Source organism: Chiroxiphia lanceolata, chromosome 3 (assembly GCF_009829145.1).
Source record: "Chiroxiphia lanceolata isolate bChiLan1 chromosome 3, bChiLan1.pri, whole genome shotgun sequence".
In the NCBI taxonomy this organism is placed as follows: domain Eukaryota; kingdom Metazoa; phylum Chordata; class Aves; order Passeriformes; family Pipridae; genus Chiroxiphia; species Chiroxiphia lanceolata.
In genome coordinates, this window is record NC_045639.1 from 32,367,393 (window position 1) to 32,393,880 (window position 26,488).

Consider the following 26,488-nt stretch of genomic DNA (forward strand, 5'->3'; position numbering starts at 1 on the left):
CGTGCCTGTCCCCGCCCCGGCGGCGCGCGGCGCCCGCGCTTCCCCCGCCGTCCTCTCCACGCCCAAGGCGCATGCGCGGGAGTCGCGTCCCGGCCGCCCCGCTCGTCCGCCCGTGGGTGGCCGGTGGCGCGCGCCCGCCGCCGCCATGTCCGCCGAGCAGGTGAGCGGCCTCTGCGAGCAGCTGGTGAAGGCCGTGACCGTCATCATGGACCCGGCGTCCACACAGCGGTACCGCCTGGAGGCCCTCAAGGTACCGCCCCGGCCGAGCAGGGGCAGGTGGAGGGAGGACACCGGGCTCCGGCCACGCGGGCGCCCCGTCCCTCTGGCCCTGGCTGGACGAGAACGGGGACGGGCAAGTCCCGGGCGGCCCCTGAGGCGCTGGGAGCCGTCAGCAGGCAGGGGGAGGCGGCGGGGCGGTCGGGCGGCTGCCCCCGGGCGTGGTGCTCCAGGGATAGGGCTACCAGTTCCTGCCCCGGTGTGTAACTGCGTGTCCCGGCCTCTCTCCCTCCCGCAGTTCTGCGAAGAGTTCAAGGAGAAGTGCCCCATCTGTGTGCCCTGCGGGCTGAAGCTGGCGGAGAAGACGCAGACGGCCATCGTCCGGCACTTCGGCCTGCAGATCCTGGAGCATGTGGTCAAGTAAGGCGGCTCGTCCTCGTCCCGCACCGCCGGGCCGGTCAAGAGTCCCGGCCTGCCACCATCCCGCCGCTGGCGTGGGGTCTGCGCCCATTCCGGCGCCTCCCGCGCCGGGGAGACACTTTTAGGACGCAGGGAGACTGTTCTGCATCAGAGGACAGTTGCTGTCCTGTTTTGATCCTTTTCTCCTCTGTTAAAGAAGGAGAGGGGAGACTGGCTTTCAGGCGGGTTGGGAAGGTTAATTTACAGAACTCTAAGACACGTTGACATCACAAGATGAAAATAAACCCACTGGGTTACCAGTAGGTCTTTGCAGTGTTCTCTGTCATTAGCCTTGTGCTAACAAAGAGGCTTTGTATTAGTTCAGTTCTGAGATTCCTTTCTCTGCTGCCTCTATAGACCTGATGCTTTGTGCTTTGCTTTGTGCTTTTGCTGCTGTGTCTGTTGACCTCGGTGGGGCACGCCCATTTGCCAGCAGCAGTTTTAACTCAACCTTTTCATTAAGGGATTGGGTGCTGGCAGAGGCAGGGAGCTGTAGTGTCTCTAGTTTAGGTAAAGAAACCAAGCAAAAGTTCGTTGAGAATCCAGTCAGAGATCTTTACAAGTGTTTTGACTTGGTGTCCTGTTTGTTTTTAACAGATACCGCTGGAACAATATGCCTCGCCTAGAAAAGGTTTATCTAAAGAACAATGTCATGGGCCTCATATCCAGTGTAAGTACTTGCTACCCCATGCTGATCTCTGAAATTCTCTCACTTGAAGATAAAATGTGGGAGCAAATGGAAAAAATACACCAGTTAATTAGCATAGAGGACCTGAATTCAATTCTGCATTTTATTGCTTTTTCCCTATGCAACTCCAGTTGTTTCAGTGCTTTTCTCTGTCTTGTCAGGTGAATAACCATGTCACCTCACATGGCAGGAAGTGGTGAGGCTTGTATAACTTATGTAAGGTACTTTTTCTTTTCTTAGGAGGAAATTCAGTAACTTTGGATGTTCTTATCCTTTGCAAGAATACTAAAGTCGTTGTCTTAGTCATGTTTTCTCTGTTGTTCTGATTGCTCTCGTGACCAAGTGACCTTCTATTGAGGAAAATCCCTCTGGTTTCCAGGATTGACTACTTATGGATGCTTGGGAGTGTAGGATTGTCATCCAAGGTAGCTGCAACGAAGAGCTGCCCAATATTGTGTTTTGTTTTGTTGTGTTTAGTTTCTGTGGTTTGCAATATTTGCAGACACTGTGCTTCCCAGGTCAGAATTATAAAGGCCTTATCTCTGCTGTTTTGTATAACTTTGCCCCCTTTCTGTCACAGGGAACTCAAAGTATCTTGGAGGAGGAAAGTCACATTAAGGATGTTTTGTCTCGCATTGTGGTGGAGATGATCAAGCGCGAATGGCCTCAGCACTGGCCTGACATGCTAAAGGAGCTGGATACCCTCTCCAAGCAAGGGGTATGAGTCAGAACTGTCTGTTCTCTTTCGCTTGCTCATAGTGTGGGGTTCAGTCTTCCATCATCCTGACTCACTAATGGTCAGGTGAGGCAGACTGATGATGGACTCAAAAATCCCTGTAAGATTAAGCTATTCTAATAGATGACTTTGACAGAAAGAGGACCATCCTCTTGTCTTGTTTTCCCAACTTATGACTTGTATCTTCATGCGTGCTCACTTTCTCTCCACATCTTTGTGCTAGCCTCTAGAGATTTTAATGTTTGGACTGTGCTGATAGAGCGTATTTTCTTTTTGGGACATCAGGAAACCCAGACGGAACTGGTGATGTTCATCCTCCTACGTTTGGCAGAGGATGTGGTGACTTTTCAAACTCTGCCTACCCAGCGACGACGAGATATCCAGCAAACTCTAACCCAGAACATGGAGAAGATCTTCAGCTTCCTAGTAACTGCCCTGCAGCAGAACGTCAACAAGTACAGATGTGTGGTAAGAGTTTCGTTTCCTTGGGCTCAGTCAGTGCTGCTGGTATTTAGGTACTGGGGAAGCAGGTGCAGAAACTGTGAAATCTGTTGCTGTCACTGTGAGGTAGGATATGCTGTGGCCTGGGAAGCTGGTGTGATGAAAGAGACCGAACACACCAAGTTGATGGGGGGGTTAGTGTTGATAGTTTGGTATTGCTAGTGTAAATGGCTTGAACGGATGTGTGCTTCATCCTTACTGTTGGAATGCTCTGCTGACACTAGGGGTGTATGGCTTAGCAAAAGGAAGGTGTGGTTGTGGCAGAAACAGGTAGAGTTGGACTCGTGTCTGCTCTCTCATGCTGCAGCGGTGTATTTGAGGTGATGCACCAAAATGCATGTGAGTTTCTGAGGTCTCAACATGCATCTGGGCCTCTGGTCCTTTTCTCCATGAGCTCAAGTTAGGAAGCCCTTTTTTATGTCAAGCTGTGGTGAGGAGTGCCCTTCCCTTTTGTGTAAAGAGAATTTCTTTCCTGAATTCTTACCTACAGTCAGATGTGCAGCTTGGTCATGATGGATGGCGAAGAAAGTTTCTAACCCAGTGTATTCCTGTGAGAAGGAAGTAGATTTAAGAGTGAAGCACAATTGAGAAACCAAACTAGCAACAAGTTGCTTAGGTGTATCTCTTGTGCTTTTTTTTTCTATGAATTAAAATCCAGAGTTATACTAAATGTGAAACTGGAAGGCAAAGAAAAACCCTCTCCTACCTGACTTCTGTAATTTTCCTGATGCACTGAGAGGCTGAACAAATTCCCCTTTAGAGCAGCGCAGTTCCTGGTGGTGGGTGGGCGACCCTGGTGTGTTTTGTAGTCTGGTTGAAATGCATTTCCAGGTAAGGTTTGCATTGCAATGCTTGAGACTCTGAAGTGTGGCTGCTTCTGCTAACGGTGGAATCTTTCTGATTGGCAAGGTTGGAGCACCCCAAGAACAAGAAGTCCTCACCACTCCACAGGTTAGCAGATCTTTGGGATGTTTATCTATAGGGTAAATTCTGAGGGTTTGGTGTTCACTTACCTGTCTGCACATTGAGACTGGAGTAGATGACAGACAACTCCCCCAGACCATAATAATCTACTTATAAGTATGATGGATTAATTGATAAGCATATTTATAAGGTAGGTCATTTATTAAATGTTTGGGACACAAGCCAGTTACCTTAAATTTACTGCAGTGAATAGATCAATGAACAGAGTTTCCAAACCTAAACCTTGTTTGTGGTGTCTTTGTATCTGAAAAACAAATCAAATTTAAGTGTCTGAGGGACTCTCTTGCATTAGGCAAAAAGATGGTGCAAGCAGTGCACTGTTGCTGTTAAGTGTCTGGGACTGGGAGTCAGGCTGTAAGCTGTTACCCCAGCTCTCTCCAGATGCCTTTCTGACCACGGACAAATCACGCTTTTCAAACCTGAATCTTGGCACATAAAAGCCACCAGCATTTTTTAGTCTGACTTTTGGATGTAAGATGGTCTTGAAGGTGGAAAGCGTCTTCCCTGGAGGCCTCCAGGAAGCACCAAAATGCCTTTCCTTGTCCCCTGTGTCTCCCTGGTGCCTGCTGACTGGAGTGTTATCTTTTGGATGAGAAGGAAGGTGTGGCTTAACTTGCAATTCAGAGTCCTGTTGTCCTACCTCTCGGGGGGCTGTGGTGGTGGTTTTGTTGGCTGCAGCAATGTCCTGAGTGGGAGACTGTGGTGCTGCCTCTTCCACTAGGGAGCTGTTCTGGCTGCCTTTTTCAGCAGTGGCTGGGTGGAAGCATGTACTGTAGCTGGCCACTTACTTAATCTGTTCTTTCTTTTTCAGAAGACTGATCTGGCTCAGGAGCCAAAGGTGAGTAGAGCTATATAGGAGTTAGTGCATTAGTCATTCTTAATATGCAAGTTGTTTAGAACTAGGCTTTTCCCAGACTTTGGAGTCTATTGCCTGCCGTTCTCATTTACATATAGGTTTTTTTCCCTCATAATACAAATGCATTGAGAAGTGAGGCATAGCAGCAGAAGGGTCCAAATTTCTCACTTTACAGGGGGTTCTTGGCACTGTTATTCCAGGGAGTGGATGGCTTTGGATGGGAATTGGTGTTTTTCTCTGGCTCTGACCTCTTGCCTCCTCTCTGTTCACAGGCCCAGGCAAACTGCCGTGTGGGGATAGCAGCACTCAACACTTTGGCTGGCTACATTGACTGGGTAGCCCTAAGCCATATCACAGCAGACAACTGCAAGCTCTTAGAGATGTTGTGTCTACTCCTAAATGAACCTGAACTCCAAGTGGGAGCAGCAGAGTGTCTTCTGATTGCTGTCAGCAGGAAGGTGAGTTCTTCCTCCCCAGCTCCTCTGGCTGCCCTTTATTTTCCTCCTATTTTCCTATATAATTCTCCAGATTGAGCAATGATATCTTTGCCCTTTTATTTAAGAAACAAAATTCAAATTTCTCTGATTATGTTAGTCATATTTGGTGTGAATGTCATGCCAGCACAATACATACAGCAACTGTTGGAACCCTCTGCAACTTCTGTGCTCGCCTCTGCTTGCAGTTCAAAGTTGGAGGTCCCCACTGACTTTTTACCCCCACTTCCTACAACTGTGAAGTGGGAAATACTATCATCAGCTGCATCACCTGGCAGCTCAGAGGCATGACAGCAGGATATAAACAGGTGATTTGACCCATACGTTCACAAGCACCTTAGTGTCAAGGCTGAGTGTTTATCAGCTGCCTATATGTAACTAGCCAGTCTTCTGTGAAGAAGAGTTAATGTCTCAGGATCGGTTGTGTGGTTTAAAGTTCCCGTGGGGGCATTGCTTGTAGAATTTTTTTTAGATCAGAAATACCTTAGAATTTTTGACAAGCTTTTACTTAAATCATATGTGGACCGTACGCCCGTCCCCTGCTGGAAGAAAAACTGCGAATCTCCTAATTTTGCTTGTAATGGAATTAAATAGTTACATAGGTGGGAATAAATAGTTGTGTTCTAATTGAGGCGTTTTGCATGTAGGGTAAACTGGAGGATCGGAAGCCTCTGATGGTCTTGTTTGGAGACGTTGCCATGCACTGCATTCTCTCCGCTGCCCAGTGAGTACCATCCTGCCACTGTGATTTCACACAAAACTGCACACAAATGACTTTGTAAGTGCAAAAGATATTGCTGCTTAACTGTGGGAAACAGGGACTGGATAGGAGAGAACGAAACCACCATTTCTTTTGCAAAACTTGAAAAGCTGCACTTTTTTTCAAATCTCATAATTGAAGGACAAATATCACAAAATATCACAGCTTCCCTGGCTTTCTGTTTTAGCCTGAAACTGATCAAGAGGAGAAACTCAGAGAGGCAATTTCAGAGGTTTTAGATGCCAATAAAGCAGTACTTCTTGATAATAGCAAAGAAGATCCCACTGCAATAAAATCTAATTGCTCTAGTCCTCTTTTTATCTACAAGATAGACAGCAGTGTGCCTGTTACCTACAGCATGAGTAACTGTGATCCTGTTTTTCCCCCCTCCCCTCATTCCCAGGACAGCAGATGGAGAAGGCCTGGTGGAGAAGCACTATGTTTTCTTGAAGAGACTTTGCCAAGTTTTGTGCGCATTGGGCAGCCAGCTATGTGCGTTGCTAGTAAGTCTTTACTAATACCAACAGCAACCCTGGCAAGGCTAGTTTTTAGGGCTGAGGCTTGAGGCAACCCTGATCTAAGGTAGGACCAGGTTTCTCTCTACACCTTTGGCAACTGTAGGGTTCTCTCCACACATTTGGAAAAGGCAGAAATGGCTCTGCTTTTAAGTGGGAAACTGTATCCCGCTAAGTCATAGGAATGTAGAATGGAGGGACCCTAACTAATTCCAGGGCTTTGCTGTCATCAAGAACCACCTCCTATAACCTCTGTAAAATGCTAACAATTCATTTAAAAGTGGTCAAGTTTCTTGCTGACTACTGATACAGAAAATCTACTCCAGGAAATTACTCTTCTATTGGAAGCCTTTTAAATTACCCTGTAAAAATAACTCAGAGTGTACCTGTTTGTTATTCTACCAAGATTCTCTCAAGCCAGAGGAAGAAACGGGTTTTGTTCCTGCTGTTCATCTTTGTGATCCTTTGTGTCAATGTTGAGGTGAAGATAGAAGTTCATATTGTTCATGCCGTACTGATTGGTGAATCTCACTCCATTCAGCACAGTGCTTCTACAATATTGAGAGTAGGCATGTTGAGAGGCATGTTCGTGGGGAGATTGAGGCAGCCAGCCTGTAAAAGTTATAGAGCAAAGTAAATTCTCACAGGGAGAGAAAGAGAAAAACAAAGCCAACCTTTGAGAATTTACCCCTAAAAAGAATTGACAGTAAACAGAGGTGCATTATTACTTTCAGTGACTCCACTTGCTGTTAGGCAGTGGGAGCTGTCTATCCATAATGAAGTAATGACGTGGAGATTTGAGTCCTCTCTCCAGATTCACTTGGGAGAGGCAGCACTGAGCTGTACAACTTCAGAACAAGGATCTTGATGGCACCAGGTCATGTTACGATTAGTGAGGAGTAGCAAAATCTTGAATTTATGACTCCAGGCAAAACTTATTTTCCTGACAAGCTTCCCAGAAAGTTACTAGTCATGGATATCTATATGTTAAATACAGCAAACAGAGAAATGGGAGTGAAATTGTCTGGGTGTATTTACTTGTAAATACTGCAGTTTGAGTTGCTCTACTTTGGTACCGCTGGGTGGGCTTGACCCAATAGGAGTAAAATTGTGACTCATGGCAGCAGCAGCAGTGGTGGTTGTGAGTTTGGTTTTAATGGAACTCTACTGTCTGAGAAGTCACCCTTTACTCTGGAATGGGGGTGGGATGGTGTCTCCAGCACCCCCAGAATGGTCGGCAGAACTTGATGCTCCTTGGGCTATACTGGTTTTGAAAAATCAGTTGTGCAGGATTTCTATCTCTGCTCTTTCACAGTCTATGGCCTTGGATGTAGTGCTCCTGTTTTACCGTGAAACATACCATTTGTGAGCCCAGCCTGCCACAGAGTTAGTATTTTGTCTGAAATTTTTCATCTTCTTCATAGGGCTCATATTGTGATGTGGAAACGCCAGCCAACTTTGGAAAATACCTTGAGTCATTTTTAGCCTTCACAACCCATCCCAGCCAGGTATGTAAAGGGTTGAAAGTCTCATGTATGCCTCTGTAAGTGTGTGAATGCATAATTGAACTAACCTACAGAAGACTGCAGAACTTCAGCTGCCAAGTATTGCTCTCCAGGCTCTCCATTTCAGCTGAAGACCCAGCAGGCAGTGGTTTCTACTCCATTACCACCCCATCTGGAACAGTGCATGACACAGAGGTGCTGAGTAGAAAAGGCAGAATTTGCAATCAGACCTAGTATTTACTTAAAGATTTTTGGTGTTCTGGAGATTTGGATTGTGCCTACAGGGTGCCTTGACCTCAACTGAATAGTCAACATAATTTACTATTGCCTTCTGATAGCAATGCTTAATGTTAGCAGTGGAAATTCCAGCACTGAAATCCTTCTCTGTTCCTCTCTTTTTTTCTGTTCTCCCTCCAGTTTCTGCGCTCTTCCACCCAGATCACGTGGGGAGCCCTGTTCCGGCATGAAGTTCTGTCCCGTGACCCCTTATTGCTGGCTATCATTCCCAGGTATCTCCATGCATCTATGACCAGCCTAGTGAAGGTATGTGGGAACTGCGACTGGTTGGGTGTGACAAGGTGCCTAGGTGAACGCGACCTGTGGGTCATGGGGGAGAAACTACTTTTTTATTGTGTCTGCCAGAGACACGATCTCCAGGCCACTGAGCAGACAGTTCTATCACAGTGTTTTCCTGTCTGCTCCTTGCCTCCAACCTTCATCTCCTTGAAGCTGGTATTAGCTGTGATACGTGACTTCTCTTTCTTCCTGACCTTATCCGCTTTGTCTTCAGGTGGGCTTTCCCTCTAAAACAGACAGCCCCATTTGTGAATACTCCCGCTTTGATTTTGACAGTGATGAGGACTTCAATGCCTTCTTCAACTGTAAGTTGCCTTCACTGTTTCTGGATTCTGTTGTCTGTGCCTTTCCTCCTACTGGCTGAACTTGGAGCCTGCCATATGGGCTTGGCAGCTTCTGTTTGTGTCTTGACTTTTTCAGCTTGGATCTTGGAGTAAATTAATTAGGATTTTCCTGTGGCAGCTCATGCATGTAATTTTACTTCCTTTTTGCTATTACTTTGCTTGCTGGCTGGGTAGATGGCCTGGTAGTACTTGCTACCTGTTGTCAAAGAAAATGTGCCTCTTGGTCACCTAGAGGAGGAAATGAAACAGCCTCAGGTCATGCTCAGGTTAGGAGAGGAAAGCAGCTTACTGAAGACTTTAAATGTCATTCCAGAAAGAAAATCTGTCTTGGCCCTGGTAAGATGCTTCTGATTCAGCGAATAGCTAGAGTTGAGCAATTAAAATGGCCAAATTTAATCATGATCGTAAATCAGCACTGCGTATTAATAATTTTATTTTTCTTTTGTTTTGTATTCCCAAAATTGAGGTTGGTTCTCACTGGCGGGTGTAGTTTGGTACTCGCTTGGTGGGTGGGAGGATATACTTAATAAAATATATAAATTTTTACCTTTTATGTTTATGTCTGAAGATTATAAATGTTGCATTTTTTTATTGCTTATTGGATAGTTTATTTTTTACTTATTGTAATAAATCTATTTGGGTAGAAACCAGAAAGTAGCTAAATGCACAAAGCCAGAATTTGAAATAGTTTTAGGGAGTTAAATATATTGGAGACATTACATATATAAGAAAACATAACTGATTTGAAGCACAAAATAAAATTACCTGATAAAACAACTTCATTAAAGAATACAAGTTGCATTTGTAGTCAGCAGAGCTGATTCTTTTGCGTGGTCATGCACTGGAATATTTTGAAACAAATGAAATTCCTGTTCTGTACTTAGCTTTTAGTATCTTTGAAAACAAGACGACTGGGCTTTTGAGTGCACATGAATTTGTCGTTAGTTGAATAATCTAGAAAAACTGTGTTTAGCTGAAGGAAGTGGTAGTTATCTAATACTGTTTTTCTACTTAAGTATGCCAAGATAATTGTAAGCAGCAAACGTTTAGAGTTCAAAGAATTTTTAAAATGAAAACTAGAGACTTAATTGTGGTAAATCTGGATTTAGAATAGATTTTCATAATTCATATTGCGTTTTAATTGCACCTTTTTTAATGTTAAATCATCATTTTTTTTAGTCCACTTAAACCACTTCAAAAATTGTCCATCCTGTTGGACCTGGTTTATTGGCTGTGTATCTGAGATTACTACACAGCCTCTGCCAGAACAACAGTCCATAATGTTCCCAGACCTGCAAAGCTGGATGTGAGGTTTGGGGGAGGAAAATTTGCAGCATCAGCTTGTTTTTGCATGTGTGATTTTTCACTGCAGCTTTCCGAGCCCAGCAAGGAGAGGTGATGAGGATGGCTTGTCGTCTGGACCCTCGAACTGGCTTCCAAATGGCTGGAGAGTGGCTGAAGTACCAGCTCACAGCTCCTGTCGATACTGGACCCATGAACTGTAGGTTACCTGCAAAAAAAATAGGGATATGGGATTTGTAGAAACTTCTTGGCCTTTTTTTTTGTTGATGTTGTTGGGGTTTTTTAAGAGGGGGCCAAGACTCCACACTAGATCTTCAGGCTTTTAAGGTCTTTGTAAGTTAAAAGTAAAATCAAATCAAACACACCCCTCCCATAATTAAGCCTTTACAGTCTACATATGGAATAGCTAATGTAAAGCCCCTAACTTCTTTCCTCCCCTCAAATCTCTCTGCAGAACAGATACAACTATCCCTCTGATACAATTTTAGAATTATTTGGGCCATTTTATCTCTGTAACATATTGATTAGTTTTGTTAGGGAAGCTGTGCCTGTCTGACAAATCTGTGTGTCACTCCTGTTGCTTTCCTCCTGTGAAGGCAGGCCACTTGGTGCTCTGCACAGTCACACCAAGGGCAGTCTTGCCTGCAGTACTGAGTCTGGGCGTGTAATCTCCCTCCTTTTCCCTTCTATGATTTGTTGATGTTGCTCTGTATGGTATCTCCAAGGTCAGACTTACCTCTCGGGAGCCTTCACTTGAATGAAGCAATCACATGGGAGTATGTTAATTGCTCCCAGTGCATCTCTGCGAGGCATCTCCAGGGGGAGCTGTGTGGACATAATACTTGAGTACTAAGATGTTACAGTGCAGGAGCTCATCAGGCTACTGTTGAGGAGCATGGTGAGAGCTCCAGTGTTCTCTTCGTTTCAGCTAAGACTGGCGAAGGTCTCTGCTCCATCTTTTCTCCATCGTTTGTGCAGTGGGATGCCATGACCTTCTTCTCAGAGAGCATCATCAGCCAGATGTTTCGCACCATGGATAAAGATGTATGTGTAGCTGCTGCTCTTGCCTTCTCTCCTGGCTTGTTCTGGGTTGACACAAGTGCGTTTTTTCAGCTCTGTTGTTCTTGAAAAGTTTGTAGCAACTGGTTGTAGTAACTATGGAAAAACCCAGGTTGCTTGGTGAGCCGTTATCATGAGGACCCTTCTTTTGATGGGACTAAACTCATACTGGCTTACTGTCAGGCTTGTCTTGGTTCTGGACACTACGCCATGAGAAGTCAAGGAGAGTGCTCAGGTGACATGTTTTGACATAGTGCCTTGCTACAGGAGGATTGCTTAAGGAGTTTATTGTTTTTAATTTTCCCTTGATTAGATTTTTTCAATTTTCTTTTTTAACGTTTTAATAAATGAGAGAAACTCATGCCCAGGGAGTAGGATCAGAAGCATTTTCTCTCTTCTTTTTGTTCAACAACAGGTGAATCAGAAGGAAAGTGGTTTTTTTCCTGTCTGATGTAGACCGACTTGGGGCCTCTTTTTAGGCTGCTCGTGCACTTACAGTCTGTTGGTCTCATCGCAGTAGAATAATTATATGGGTCAACACAGTTAGTTAAGCATGGAATCTGTTGGACGGTGTCAAGAGGAGAATTGGGAGCCAAAGAGAGGAAATTTTCCTTTCCCAGAGATGCAAGCAATAGTATGGGGACTAGAGACTGATGTCTCAAGACTGCCCTACCAGCAATGGCAATGCTGCTGTCCTTCTTCCCTCAGCAAGTGCACATAGCACACAGTTAAACCAAGTTTTCTGCTGCTTTTCTTTCTGCTTTGAGAACATCTGTGTCCAGCTGAGAGGCCTGATAGGGCAGCAGCAGCTGCACAGCCTAGCTCTAGGTGTTGGTAGGAAGTATGCTGCAGGCTGAAGTACTGAGTGTTGCCTCCCTTTTTCTTTCCTCCTTCTTTTTGCTACCTTTGCAGGAAATCCCAGTCAATGATGGCATAGAGCTACTGCAGCTTGTCCTTAACTTTGAAACAAAAGATCCTCTCATCCTGTCCTGTGTGCTCACCAATGTCTCTGCTCTCTTTCCATTTGTCACCTACCGGCCGGAATACCTACCCCAAGTGCTTTCCAAGGTAGGTGCATACAAAGCATGCTAAAATCAGGTGGGCCTTTTGCAGTGCAGCACTCTTGCACTAAACTGCAGGAGTTAATCCTCTTGGTGTTACTCTCAGGAAAGGACTATCCTTCATGTCAGAGATGGGAAAAACCAAAACTGAGGCTTGTTCAAGAACAATAATGTCAAATAACCCAAATTTTACAGTTCTTAACCTTAAATCCTAAAGTGCATGCTCTGGCCAGTAAACACCATGTTTTACTTCAAGACCTCACTGTATTGATGATTCATCTTTCAACTTTGTCAGGGGTTCTTTACTGACTTTAATGAAATTGCACTGTATTCTGATGATCTGTTCCTTGAACTCAAACAGACACAAACAGACACAAGTGCTACATACTAACAAATGATGTGAATTTTTGGATTTTTCCTTTCTTTTCTTACAGCTATTTGCTTCAGTTACCTTTGAAGTTACAGAAGAAAGTAAGGTACGTCTGAATTATTATCTGCTAATGAGCTGTAACAATTGGATCAAATCATATTCTACTGGAAAGCTTGCTGAGTCTGAAGACTGTCTGTATTAGGTTTCTTGAGTATAGTTCTGCTCCTGGAAAAGCTGGGGAGTCTAGATATTGCTGATCTCTTTGTAGTCGACATAGGCTACTAAGCTTTGGCTCACAAGCTTAGAAGGCCACAGGCATGGTGTAAGGCCAGTACACTTAGTTCCCTGGTTAATGTTGGCTTTCCTGAGAGTGAAATCCCTTGATTAGCTATGTGTATTCTGCAGTATTAGTATACATGGCTCTGAAGGATGGTTGTAAAGCTTCCAGCTACCTAGGGAGTACTTGGAGTCTTAAAAATAGTAAGAACCATGGCATCCTCACTCCTGAAGTACAGCTTATTTGAAAATGGATGTCTTGAGTTGGCTATTGCTTGGCAGAGGAAATCTGATTGCTACATTGTTTGGGGGTAGGGGAGGAGGCATGGAAATGTTTTTTTCATCTGTACTCAACAGTGGAGAAAACTATATGTAATGCATATGTCTCTTGAAGATACCCTGAATTTGTCTGAACTTCTGTTTTGTTGCATTGATGTTTGTTATGTCTGTCCAGGCTCCTAGAACTCGAGCGGTGAAGAATGTGAGAAGGCATGCATGCTCCTCAATCATAAAGATGTGTCGGGATTACCCTCAGCTTGTCCTGGTATGAAAATGCAACTCCATCATGAAGAGTCTTGCCTCAATTTCAGTTGGATTTTGTGGGATCTTCAGCTTCCTTGCCTACAGTCTCTGCTTTTCTTGCAAGAAACATTCCTGCTGCACAAATGACAAAGTGCTTTATTCCCTATACCTCCCTTCTTCCCCCCTGAAAAATTTTCTGCCTGAAAAGTTGAATTGTAAAGTGATGAGTTAAATGTAGAAGGGATCAGGAGGAGGATACAAGCAGCACTGCATTGGTTTTATAGGAATGTTCACTGAATTTCCATGTTGTCACCTGTGGTGGTCTCAGTTGATTCATTAGCTAAAGGCACTAGTGTGACTAATCACTAGACTTTCTTCTATTACTTAACAGAATGTAGGAAGAAGAGGAGAGTATTTGTTTTCTGGATGAGCTTGGGGAGATTAGAATTGACAAACATATTTAAAATCCATGAGCCATGTTTTGTTTGTTTTGCTGAACTAAACAGCCCGCATGCAACATGCCTAGCTCTGAACTCCTTTGTTTAGAGGTGTTTCTGTGGAGGGTGCTCTAGGATTATGGGAGCACTGTAGGACATTGCTAGTGCAAAGACATTTTTAAAGGATGATAATTAAGGTAATTTAGGGGTTCCACTCTACATTTTGCAATAAGATGCTAAGAACTAGTGGGTTGGTCTTTGTTCTGCTTTATTGGTCCTTGAGCTTTAGCTATCTCTTTCCCATGGCCAGCCAGACATCCTCGCTGGAAGAGCCAAGGACCCAGAGCTGCTCCAAAAGATGTTCAGAGAACTTTGCTAAAGGGGGCATGATTGCTAATGCTTATACAAAGTTATAGGTAAATGTGGTTGCAACTAGAGAAGGTAGGGAAGAAACTCAAGAATTCCTGTGGAGACAGTAGTATCCATAAGAGTTGTTACTTACCTCATCGTGAGCAAAGAGGTGGAAGAGTCCCAAGTCTGGCCAAAGAAGCAAGGTGCTTTCTGTGAGCAAATAAAAGCACTAGAACTATTTCGAGGTGTGACACTGCTTTAAGGGCTATGACTTCCTAGAGAGAGATTTCCTCTTCCTATTTCAGTCATTCTGGAGAGTGAAAGTAAACTGGATGCAGGATAATGATAGAAGGGTAGGGGAAAATAGAACTTCTCTTAGACTGAACATTCAGAGAAACTTGAGTCTGAGGAGGAGATGGCTATGTAGAGAAAAGGTAACAGACATACTTCTCCAGCTGTACAGTACACCCTTCCTCTGCTTCCCCCAGTCACCCTCCTCCATACCAAATGCATGATGCTCTTCTACTTTTATGTGTTTTCTAGCCAAACTTTGAGATGTTGTACAACCACGTGAAGCAGCTGCTCTCCAATGAGCTACTTCTGACACAGATGGAGAAGTGTGCTCTTATGGAGGCCCTTGTCCTCATCAGCAACCAGTTTAAGGACTATGAGCGACAGAAAGCTTTCCTGGAGGAGCTCATGGCTCCTGTTGCTGGCTTATGGCTCTCCCCAGAGATGCAGAGGTATGGGCTATTTTTCTGAGCTTTGAGCTAGAGGTGTTGCAGAGGTACTGTTGTGGCCAATAGGGGAACACACAAAGCAAATGAGGGTGGTGGGGTGCCTCATGACCTCCTATGCTCTGGGCAGTCATTGTGGTAATAGCTCTCCTGCAGTTCAGAAACTGTCAACAGTCTAATTGCTAGGTAAGAGTTGTTTAAGGTAATGGAGGAATATTCCCCAGGATACTCAAAGAATTTGCAGAAAATGAGAAATAAAAGATGTCTTTGCTCATCCCCAGGACAAGGTATGAAGTTGAGCTCTCCTTACTAAAGCTGAGGTGTCCTGCAGCCCTGGGTAGCTGGGCATGCACAAGAGTTTTCCCAACAGGGTTCTCTTCATAAGAGATTCAGAGGTTTCTGGTCCTCACGGCCCAAGAGAACTGGAGATGTTTGGAGAGTGTACACATCTCTGGTGCTTTTTAATCATGTCCCTATGTATAGCATGGAGCACTAGCTAGTCTCTCTAGCCTTCTCTGTGTTTGTTTAGATGTTTATTGCCAGTGCAAAGCTCCACTCAAGTTCCTTGGTACAAACAATAATCCCCATTGCTGTCTTTTGCTGCTACCAGAGTCCTCTCGGATCCTGAAGCCTTTATCTCCTATGTGGGTGCAGACAACAAAACTGCCGATCCAGTCTTGGAAGACCCTAGTGGCCTGAACCGCTCTAGAGTGAGTATCATTACCAGGAGAGGTGTAATTGGTGGTGAGATGAGACTTGCCTCCTTCCATCCCACATTTCTGTTGTGATTACACAGAAGGTCTCCTGATCATCTACAGTTAAAGTGCGGATCAGTAGGTTTTTCAGACTGCAGAATGACAGGCTGACTTTTGCTCTTTGAGCATGTAGGCTATGCAAATCCAGATTATTCATCAGAATGAAGAACACTGGCCCCTACTCTTTGTGTAGCAGAGTTTGGTTTTGGAGAAGCAATGGGTTTACATGATTTGTGGAAATACGGTGCAGGGAATTGTGCTTTTTGAGCCAAGCACAATGGAAAACATGCTGAGGCTGCAGCATTGAATATAATTTTGTCTGAGAAGATTCGTGTTGTTTGAGTTGTAGTGGAAAGTCTTCATTTGGACAGACTGCAAACAGAGTTGCTATGTTTAGGTCTGTAGAAGACACTGAAATGTAGCCCACAGAGCTGTGCTTGTGATTTGGGGCTAATGCGGTTGGACCACTGTGTCATCGTGGATCTCTGTATCTGTGCCAGCACATGAAGGAGATGAGGAACTGATGGTGTAGACCCTTTCTTTTAGAGGGCACCCTACCTGGCTGCTTGCATACTCATGAGACTGTATGCGTTGATGCTTTGTCTGGTAGTGAATTCCTAGGCTGTCATGCCATGGCCAGGGCTGTCTGAAGATGACGGAATGTAGCATGATCATTTGCTGCATTTTCTTGGCAGCAAAGCCACCAGATTTTGTTTCTACCACGAGGTTAGGCTCCCTGTAGAGCATTCCCTTTGAGATGGAATGATGATGGGTTTCTCTGAAAACCTCTTTATTCAGGCTGTGGTCTGGCTAAGAAATGCTTTCTCCGCATCTCTTGCTGCAGATAAGCTTTTGCGTGTCCACAATTCTGGGAGTTGTGAAACGAGCTCGCTGGCCTGCTGCTATTGAAGAGGCGAAAGCTGGAGGATTCTTCTTGGGATACCTGCCCAGTGGAACTCCAATCTACCGTAATCCCTGCACGGAGCAGGTCCTGAAGCTTTTTGACAATTTACTTGCTCTCATAAGGTGGGTCAAGTTGACTTGAAATCATTTATGTTGTCTTACCAATCTCTGAAAGCCACACTGTGATAAATACATGGAATGCTCAGAGCATGTTTGCCCAGAGAAGCCAGTGGGAACACAGGCTGGTGCAGGTGCCCAAGTACTGTTCCTGACTGTTCACAGTGGGGAATGGCACTGGGGAAACTGGAGCCTTCTGAATGTCCATTGACCTGGCCTTCAAGAGTCCATCAAAGCCAGTGGGAGCTTGGGCTGGGGTTGCCTCCCCTGCCTCCACTGCTATAAATCTGCCATCCACTTAATGATTTCTCGACTAACATCTCTGCTCTGCCCTCAGCCCCTACAAGGCCACCTCTCCGGTCAGCTCCAGGGCAGTCCCAGCTCTCATCGCATCCTGTTTGTGTTGTTCTCTCTTCAGTGTTAAATTAAGCTGGTCTTGCTGAACATGAACAGCAGCCTCCTGAAGCACTGTCTGCTACGGAAATCAGTGGATGCATACTCTCAGGCTGTTGTTACTGTGCAGTGTCTCTGCGTGTCACTGGTGTTGTGTAGATCTGGGGCAGCCAGAGGAGGGAGCAAGAGAAGGCAGAAAAGGGAAACCCTGAATAACACAGTTCCCAGAACTATGAAGGAGGAATCTATCTCACGGTAACTCCTGACAGTGAGATTTTGCCAGACCTATGGAACAATTTTGTGCAATAGCTCTACATGTTAGATACTTGAAAACTTGAGGCTCTGTCCTTGGCAATGGCCTGTTGGGAAAGAGCATTTTCTGATCCACTTAGATTTTCCATCTCTCAGGTCTAGGAGGAAAGGGGCCCTATTACTTGAGCTCTGTCTAGTAAGGTATGTTTGGTAGTCACTGAGCTCAGGAATGTGCTGCTTCCAGTGAGAAGCAACATGCTGGACTGGCAGGACAAGCACATGTTGTCTTGGCCCGCCCGAGCGCTGTTTCTCTTCGCTAAGCTCTATGTACCACTCTGTGTGGTACTTTGGCCAGTGAGCAGCTACAGCTGCAGAGTTGTGCTTGAAGTGTTTTTACCTTTTATTCTGGAAGGCTGAAGATCCTGTGATGAACTTTTGGGAGAGCTCAGGTAGAGATGCCTGAGTAAAGGTAGCCTCATGCCATTTCTTCCAGGGCCTGCAACATGTTTCATATTGTGTGAGACCAACTAAACCGATGCCCAAGGTCTGAACAGGCTGCAACAGACAGACTTTTTGCTCGTGCAATCGCTGTTCTTGCCAGAATTTATGCATTAGTAAAAACACTTGGAATCTCTGTTACAACAAGCTTAGGAAACTATCATCCAACTTTTATCAGTACCTGTGGAGAAACACAAACCCTGTGCCTACCTGTTTACCACTGCCAAGAATACACGTGAATTATGTTCTGTAGCCAGTACGTCCCCATCTACGTGAAGGAAGAGGCTCCCCAGCGGGTTTGGGGTGCTTGTGAGACAATGCATCTGTGTTGTTCAATATCTCACCTGCAGACCAGAATATTTTCTGAGTATGTGGTAGTAACATACACGGAGCAGCCTGTACTTCACTCAGAGGTATCCAGGCTTTTCTTAAGGCTGGATGCTCCAACAGGGACCAATGAATGATGTGTTAAGAGCAGTAGATCTTCATATTTTTCCATCACTGCTGCTGGATACAGAGGCCTCTTTGTATGACAACTGCAAGCTCATAGTTGTTCAGTGCCAATGTTGATGACACGTCTTTTTGGAAATGTTGGATCTTGTGCTGTGGAGCTCCTGCTCTCTCCTTGGCTGACTGTAGATGCCTTTTCCAAGTACTGCTTCCTCAGGCCCTCTTTAATGTGGATAACACAGGAGAATATGGAATCTGTAGCAGCCTATCACCAGGCAGGAAGTATAGGGATATGAGGAAGGCTGGCTGGCAGGAAAGCTGCCTGTGTTGAGGATACCTTCAGGGACATAGTTGCATTACTCCTTGGGGATGCTTTTCTTAGGTCTGTGCCATTAGGCAGCTCTCTGTAGAGATAAGCAGTGTCCAGTGTTGCTTATGTGGGACAGATGTGGAAGTTCCTGGAGACTGTATTGGTTTCTGTGTGAACAGATCTGCAAGTAGCAGCAGCAGGGGTCCTGCTGAGCAGCTGAACCGAGCACCAAGTCAGGCACCAGTGAGCAGAGAAGGGGTATGTTGCAGACTGAGCAGGTGGGTCTGTTGCTCTCTGGGTGGTGTGTGGCATTCTTCTGTGCTAGCAGGCAGAAGCAGTGAAAACCATTAAAGCCACTGGGCCTTTGCTGGGGTGGTGAGTAGCTTGAATGTAGGTCATGGATGAGACCAAAGGACTGAGAAGAATGACAGTCCAGGTAACAAGACAAAATAAGGTAGTTTTGAGTGGCATCTTTTTGTGCCTACCTGTATTTGTCTCTATAGCTGTATTTACTGAAATATTTTGAAGTTGTTTTGTTAATCTCTGCTAGTAGCTTTCAGAGTGATAGTTCTCCTGTCCTCTGTGGTACCTTATTTCATCTAGATGTTTTCTAGCTTCTAGCTTAAAATGTTTGCTCCTGAATTTAAACGCCAATCATGTTTTCAGCCATTTTTAGAAAAAGGTGCATCTCTGCAGTCAGTAGCTGCATGAACTGATTGGTGCAGTGCCTTTATTGTGCTGGGATTTGTTCCTGTTTTGTTACAAATGGACTGGTCAGGCTCAGCAAATGTTTTACATAGACAAAGGCTTTTTTGGAACTCCTGATGAGGAGACACTGACATTACCAAATGAAAGAATTCTTGGATAGACATGGGTGCTGTAGGCATTTTCCATGTATATGGCTCCAGCTTTGGAAAAAGATTCTTCAGTCATGGACTGTCCTAAAGGACACATCTTCTGGTCTTCAAGCTCATCTCTCTAGGCATCAGAGGCTCTTTCTAGCAGAGCTGTGACCATCACTGAAAATCCCCCAAGTCCTGCCATATCCTTTGCTTGTCTTTTCTAAAGCATAAATGTCTTTTGAATTTTGTTGTTCCACGTTCTCCTGTGTGTGGGATGCCCAGGAGTGCAGAGTCTCACCTGGAACATGCCTAGGGGTTACATCATCGTGGATAAGGGCTATTGGATGTTTTTCAAACTCCCATGGGAAGCAGCTGGTTGGCCATTTTCCCTCCATTACTACTGGGAACTTGCTGAAGTATTAAGGGAGATCAGCCTGTGAGTGAATATCTGCCCTCTGAACTTGAGAAAGTGCTTCAAGGACTCTGAAACAACTAAGGACCATGACCACTCCTTTAGGATATGACCATCTGGCCCATCCTGCTGGAGTTAGAGCAGTGAAATTTCAAGGTTCACCACTACAATTCCACAGTCCTTCAGTTTGTCCTGCTGTCCTGCCCAGCATGAGGCAAATCAACATTGGCATAGAGTGGGCAGGAGACATAAAAGAGATTATTTTAGTAGCCAGGTTTCAGGATAGCCTCAAGCAGAAATGCACAATTTTTTGAGTCGGTGGAACAACATTAACCAAACTTTAGTGGAAGCTGGGCCGTTTCCTGGCCCCTCTTGGCAGAGCAGAATCAGCTTGTGCCCCTTTGAGGCCTGTTGCATGGGGTTAGGTCCAGCCCAAAACGAGAGTATGAGTCATGAAGAAGTTGTTGTGTAGCTTTTTCGTATGAAGGTTCCATACTTGCCTTCCTCAAGTCCAGTGAGCAGAGAAGCATTTAACACTTGCAGAGAGAAACAGGATAGTTGCTGTTTTGGAGCCAACTTGGGCTTTCTGCAAATGCAGGCAGACATCACTGCATTGGGGTTGCCAGGATTATGAGCATAGACCTTAAAAAAAAATTAAAAATCAATCATTAATACATGAGTGAAAGTTGAGACCGGAGAACATACTGAGGTCTGTCCACGCTCCCTTCCCCCAGCCATTCCCATGTACCCCCTGCTTTGGGAAACGCTGCTCGAGGGGGAGATACTGAGTTGCCCTTGATCACCTCTAGCAGCAGGTACAATGGCATTGCAGTTTTGGAGGAGGCTGCAGGATTTGTGCTGTGTGCAGCTGGCGACACCCACAGTGGAGGTCTGAGGTCTCAAAGGAGAGAGGTAGGTGAGAGAGACACCCCCTGCCAAGTCCAGCTCTGAGTGTCAGTGCCCTGGCTAAGAGGGAGGACCCATTTTGACCTGGATGGCAAGAACCAGCCACCCATGGCTGAATTGGTGTCCCTTGTGGAGAGCTGACTGGCTGCCTCCTGATCATGCGGAATTGTTCGCAGCTGGATATGTTGTCCAAGGGGCACATGCATTTGCCATGAGTAACATCTGATCAGACTGATGTTCTCACTAGAGTCCCTCCAGTGCCACCTGCCATTCTGGGGCCTGTGACCCATCCCTGAGGGGCAGTGTGTGTATTTTGGAGCTGAAAGAGCCCTTCCCTCTGAAGGGGCCTTAGGTGGAGAAGATCTTTTGAGATGTCTTGTCAGTTTTAAAAATACATTCTCTAATCCCTTTGGCCAAGCTAATAAGCTGTTCCCAACATCAACTGGAGAATTGCTGGGAGTTTTTACTGCCAGTGCTCACAAGGGGTGGGATGAACTGAAGTAAATGGAAGGGGCAGCCAGGAGATTCAGGACATGAGGTGGAATCACTCCATGTCTCTGTCGGGTCAGCTTCCCCAATATTTTTGCAGGTGGGGAAGGGGGATCCCATGCACACGTGCTTGGTCTCACCTTCCTCATCATCTGCCTCAGAAGAGCTGTCCACAAGCTGAAGGAGAGGATCGCACTGTCAAGGGCAAAAAGGGGTTTGCTTACATGAGTATAAACCAAGTGCTCTTCTGTTTCAGGACTCACAACAATCTCTACATGCCGGAGATAATGGCTAGGCTGGGGGATACATTTGCAAAGGCTTTGGACATGCTGGAGGTGGAGAAGAATGCCATTCTAGGTAAGAGGCTTCTCTTCGGGAGGAATGTGTGGACAGATTCTCAGAGGTGTTTGAGTTAGTGGTCCATCCATAGCAGTGGAAGTGAAAAGGGACTGGAGAGGCATTTTTTTCATAGTATTTGTAGCTCGGGTGTGATTTGAACCTGCTGAAATTAAGAAGTTAAATAAGTTATTGGTCTCAGACAAATTTTCTTCTGCATGAAAACGAAGGATACCCTACCAAACTGCTTATCCCAGTTGGGTGGTGGTCTCTACAACATAGCATTCAGGCTGCAGAACCTGGGGGCTACTGTAATTGTCTGCCTTTGAGCAGAATTAGTACTCAGCAGGAGCTCTGAGTGCTGGTGCAAAGACCTGTCCTGGAGGGCAAGAGCCAAGTTGTGCAGTATGGCCCTGTCATTTGTTTCCAGACAGCATATTAGAAAGAGGCTTTTGGAACCATCCTAAAACAACTTTGAGCTTGTGAACACAGAAGCATTTACAGCCAAGCAGAAGTAAGTGGGTGGCCTTTGTGGATAAAGTGTGGATCATGACTTTGGAAACTGAGGTTTAATTTTGGGTCCCGACAGATAGTGAAATATTTTGGGGAAGCTGCTTTGTCTTTCTTACCTCCATTTCATATCTGTAAAATGAGGACATGCTTCCTTTACCTCTTTTCTGTGACCTCTAAATTCTGTTTGTGAACACCTGCACATAAAGCAGCAGGGTCTTGATCTCTGCTCCAAACTTCTTAATGTCATAGTTCAACAGTAGCTTGTGTCCTGACAGAGAATACAAACCTGAAGGGATGAGCTATTAGAGGAGCTGCACAACTGTCAGCTTTGCTGCTGACTGGGTTCTGATAGCTTGACTAAGTTTTCCTTTGGAGAAATTAGGCAGCTGTAACAACGTCAGTGGAAGCACCTCTGCTCTGGGTACAACCAGCCTGAACTCGTCTGACCTCTGAGGGGAGGTTGTGGCCCAGGGTTGTGGCACCACTTCCATTTTGGATGCATGTTGTACTTGCCAAAATCTTCCTTCGCTGCCATTAAGCTGGCTAGGGACTGCCCAGCATGTCCTGAAGGTGCACTGTGCTCTCTCATTAATGAAACTGAAGATTATTCTTTCCCACAGGTCTCCCTCAGCCTTTGCTGGAGCTTTATGACTCTCCTGTTTACAAAACAGTCTTAGAAAGGATGCAGGGCTTCTTCTGTACCCTCTACGACAACTGGTAAGACCACCAGCTCTCTCACACACCATCCAACACTGCACAGCTGAAGCAGTAGGCTGTTGCTGGGGCCTGACTTCTTTTAGAGTTAGACTTTTGATGCGAACTGTATCCAAGTAGAAGCTGCAGTGGTAGAATATATGCAGTGGTTGTAATCTACCATTTACATATGCAACAGTCTCTGAAAAAGTACCTCGAAATGTCGATCTGCTTTTTAGCTCTTCCTGCAATTAGGTAGTTGGATTGGAGCACTTACCTGATAGTTTGTCTCTTCTGCCACTTTTAATTACATGCTGGGATACAGCAGCACTTGAAAGTACCTTGTGGTGCTTCAATGCTGAATTCATTGTCCCTCTGCAGGTATCCCTGAAAAAAAGAGATATGGTGCTAAAATTCTCTATAGTATTTGCTTAAGAACAGGGCAACAATCTGATCTCAAGGTGATAGTACTTGTAGCCTTTGCAGGCCAGAGACATGGTACCTGTTATCTAGCAGACTTGCAACTAACTTGTTTTTTTGTTGAAGTTTTCACATCCTGGGAAATGCAGGCCCCTCCATGCAACAGGATTTCTACACCGTTGAGGGTCTCGCCACCCAGCTCCTTAGCTCTGCTTTCAACAACCTCAACAACATTCCTGATTACAGACTTCGTCCCATGCTCCGTATCCTTCCGTCACTGCCTCAGGCCACCTAAGGAGGCTTTGAACACATAAGCTGGAAACCTGCATCGTTTTCAGTATAGCTGAGACAAAGAAAGGTGATTGAGGAGGTAAAAAAGCAGGGATACACCTGGTGTGGATGAGGTGTGAGCCCAGGAGGGCACGAGCAGAAACAGCAGTGCTTGGGGTCAGAAACAGTAAATGCAAAGGATTTATGTGGTTCTGGAGGCATCGTGAGAGGTGGGTAGTGCCTTCTGGGGGCCAAGGAGGCTTGGATAATGAGGAGCTTGACAGTAAGGTGTGCTTGTGTGGGAAATCATGTGGGTTTCACTACCCACTTTTCAGGGCTGGACATTCAGTCTCACAGCTAGGAAATGGGTGTTAAGCACCCTCAGATTTCTCAACTGAACTGTCGGGGGAAGGATCTGAATACCTCATGGTCTTGCGTATAGAGATGCCACTTGTGAATTGGCAGCTGTGAGAAGATGGGCTTTGAGGTGTCTGTTTTTTGGCCTCCCAGTGAAATGGGCTCGTTTGGGTAGTGTGGCAGTCTTCCCTAGCAGCTGGCCTTATGTGCTGGATCTCTTCCTTAATTGGTCTGTGCAGGTGTGTTTGTGAAGCCCTTGGTACTCTCCTGCCCTTCAGAATACTACGAAACCCTTGTCTGTCCCATGCTGGGACCACTCTTTACCTATCTGCACATGGTAAGAAAACTTGTTTGATGCCTGTTTCTTGACATCCCAGATTCCCTGTAAGCAGCTGACAGGAACATGTGAGAATGTCTGTCTCTACAGAGCCAGAAGAGATGAGGGCAGAGCCTCGATGCTTAATGATTTTGATGATGTTTTGGTGGGGCTTTTGGGGTGTATTAAACTCTGGCTGTTGCACAGCACCCCTTGCTGTGAATTCAAACCCGTGGACATTAGCTCCTCAACCTGCAGCCATGAGAATTTTTGTGGGGTTTTTTTGCCTGTGTCCTCCCATTTTCCTGACAACTCATTCACATTCCTGCAGCCAGCACAGTTGGTAGCAGTTCTTCTGCCATTCAAAATGGGTCTTGGCATGAGAGCTGTGTTTAAAGCTCTTGTGCTTCTGTCAGCAGCTATCACTTGTGTCTCCTTGCATTGTGTGCAGCATGGCTCCTTAAGAAGGTATTAAATCTTTCCTTTTGTCTTGAACAGAGGTTATCCCAGAAATGGCAAGTGATCAGTCAGCGAACCATGCTCTGGTAAGCTTCCACCCCTGGGTACAAAGGGGGAAATGGGGAATGAGATAGAGGTTTGGTCTTTTATATGGACCTTTGCCCAGGAACAGCCCTGCCAGCAGAGGGCTGGAAAACACTGTGGTGACTCATTCCCTGTGCTTGGGCAGAGGGGATACTTTCATTGGCTCCCTTCAAACTAAATTTTTTTTCTCCTCAGTGAGGATGATGCTGCAGATGACAACCCCGAGTCTCAGGAGATGCTTGAAGAACAGCTGGTCAGGCTGCTGACCCGAGAAGTCATGGATCTTGTCAGTAAGTGAAATCAAGCTATATCCCCTGGGATTATTGGGAAGTTTTCCCTGGAGAAGACAACAGGCATTCCTGAAGTGCAGTAAAACTTAACTATAACTTAACTATAAGTGGTATTTAACATAGTCCTTAGAAACCAGGTGTGAGACAGTTAGCCCTGTCAAAATCTTAGCTTAAACCTAATAAGAAATTATTAAAAACCTTCAGAAGAGGGTTTCTTCCTTTTTTTTTTTTTTTGTTAGCTTTTAGGGTTCTATGGTTTTGGCACTGTCCCTTAGAAGTCCAGTCCTTTGAAATCTCATTCTCCCTGGAACTCAGTAGGGGACATGGATTTGTGAACAACCCAAGTGTAGAGCAGTTTTGTTTCTGGCAACTGCCATGTCTCTAACCAGACAGAGGGAATAGTCCCTCCCCCAGAGCTGTCTCCCTTCTCTGTGTTCCATTTCTCTAATGTTTTTTTGTCAACATGGCTTTGAGCAGAGAGGCTGGGAAAATTGATTCCACAAAGAGATTGTAGATCATCAGTCTTCTACCTCCTTTCTTGATTGGCCTTTTTGCCTTAAAATGGTGTTCTTCTCAGGTTATGGACTTCAAATGGTTTTGCATGTTCCTGGTTCTCAGTAGTTTGAAGCAGCCACTGTGCAGCAGGTTCCACTGGGGAAGACGCTGTGGGTGGGGTGTTACAGCCTTCCAGGGAGTGCAGTATTTGGCTTTTATACTGGGCTTCCCCACTCTTCAGATTCTGTGTAACAGCTGGGGGAGCTTGAAGCAGCTGTGAGCCCATCAGTCTGTAGGATTATCTCTGCATATTCTGAAGTAGCTTCTTCCCTTTTCCGCTTCTCTGACCTGCAACTGTTTTTGCAGCTGTTTGCTGTGTTTCTAAGAAAAATGTTGAACATAACACTACTGCTGCTGTAGATGGAGACGGTGAGTAAATGCCTACCTTTGCCCTTCCTACCCTTGGTGTACACAAGCACTTTTCCTATTTCATGAGGGAGAGGCTTGCCTTTTGCTGGAAGTGCTGTGTGAGGGGTATAGGTTTGTAAGAAGTCCTCAACTCTGTCCTGCCCCGTGTGTCTGGGGGGCATAGAAAAACCCAGTCTAGCCTAGGAACAAATGTGCTGTAGGGTTCACAGGTTGCAGCAGCTTATTCTTAAGATTCTGAGAAGAGCTGAGGAGAAGAGGGGGATATGCAGTCTTCCCAAGACCTGAAGGTAGCTAGTTGGGCTCCCTTCCTGCCCCACCAAGGATGGGTGCTTTTTGCTTGAAAAGAGATATTTCTGGGCAAGCTTTGCCAGCATACTGATTCTGTGTGCTGGCTCCTGGCTCCCATCTTAGTCCTTGCAGGCTCCCTGTTCTCTCCCCCAGTCCTTGGGAGGCCATGTTCACAGTGCTGCTTTTGCTCTGCTCTGCAGATGACGAGGCAATGGCCACGGAGGTGACCCCCCCTGCCAGCGCAGAGCTCACTGAGCTTGGCAAGTGTCTGATGAAGCAAGAGGTAAGAACCATGGCCTGACTTCTACCATGCTTTCTCTGCACTCTTTGTCATGCTTGTCTGTTGTGCAGCCAAGCGTTGCTGCAGAGATCGAGGCTGCTGGAGTGCTCCCCAGTGTGAGAATCATCTCTTAGGAACGTGCACGGCTTTTAAGGGCCTTGGAGAAGCCACAAAGGAAATGA

At 45.6% G+C, this 26,488-nt stretch overlaps 1 protein-coding gene across 2 annotated transcripts in view; it reads left to right on the forward strand.

Annotated features, from left to right (window-relative positions):
* The first annotated feature begins 65 nt into the window (after nucleotides 1-65).
* Nucleotides 66-26,488, forward strand: part of XPO5 (exportin 5) — a 29,962-nt gene continuing 3,539 nt past the window's right edge. Inside the window, exons 1-29 of one of the 2 annotated variants that reach the window (XM_032684507.1) lie at nucleotides 66-250; nucleotides 515-636; nucleotides 1,273-1,345; nucleotides 1,944-2,081; nucleotides 2,385-2,567; nucleotides 3,510-3,551; nucleotides 4,396-4,422; nucleotides 4,713-4,898; nucleotides 5,582-5,658; nucleotides 6,098-6,197; nucleotides 7,634-7,717; nucleotides 8,132-8,257; nucleotides 8,505-8,595; nucleotides 10,007-10,135; nucleotides 10,865-10,980; nucleotides 11,908-12,063; nucleotides 12,491-12,532; nucleotides 13,157-13,246; nucleotides 14,556-14,755; nucleotides 15,360-15,459; nucleotides 16,349-16,530; nucleotides 21,333-21,433; nucleotides 22,546-22,642; nucleotides 23,165-23,301; nucleotides 23,905-24,002; nucleotides 24,480-24,526; nucleotides 24,720-24,814; nucleotides 25,676-25,738; nucleotides 26,227-26,309. In XM_032684507.1, coding sequence (XP_032540398.1) covers nucleotides 146-250; nucleotides 515-636; nucleotides 1,273-1,345; nucleotides 1,944-2,081; nucleotides 2,385-2,567; nucleotides 3,510-3,551; nucleotides 4,396-4,422; nucleotides 4,713-4,898; nucleotides 5,582-5,658; nucleotides 6,098-6,197; nucleotides 7,634-7,717; nucleotides 8,132-8,257; nucleotides 8,505-8,595; nucleotides 10,007-10,135; nucleotides 10,865-10,980; nucleotides 11,908-12,063; nucleotides 12,491-12,532; nucleotides 13,157-13,246; nucleotides 14,556-14,755; nucleotides 15,360-15,459; nucleotides 16,349-16,530; nucleotides 21,333-21,433; nucleotides 22,546-22,642; nucleotides 23,165-23,301; nucleotides 23,905-24,002; nucleotides 24,480-24,526; nucleotides 24,720-24,814; nucleotides 25,676-25,738; nucleotides 26,227-26,309 — 3,090 coding nt within the window. In that variant the 5' untranslated portion in view covers nucleotides 66-145. The remainder of the gene's footprint in view (nucleotides 251-514; nucleotides 637-1,272; nucleotides 1,346-1,943; nucleotides 2,082-2,384; nucleotides 2,568-3,509; nucleotides 3,552-4,395; nucleotides 4,423-4,712; nucleotides 4,899-5,581; nucleotides 5,659-6,097; nucleotides 6,198-7,633; nucleotides 7,718-8,131; nucleotides 8,258-8,504; nucleotides 8,596-10,006; nucleotides 10,136-10,864; nucleotides 10,981-11,907; nucleotides 12,064-12,490; nucleotides 12,533-13,156; nucleotides 13,247-14,555; nucleotides 14,756-15,359; nucleotides 15,460-16,348; nucleotides 16,531-21,332; nucleotides 21,434-22,545; nucleotides 22,643-23,164; nucleotides 23,302-23,904; nucleotides 24,003-24,479; nucleotides 24,527-24,719; nucleotides 24,815-25,675; nucleotides 25,739-26,226; nucleotides 26,310-26,488) is intronic. The other variant, XM_032684508.1, reaches the window with a different exon arrangement.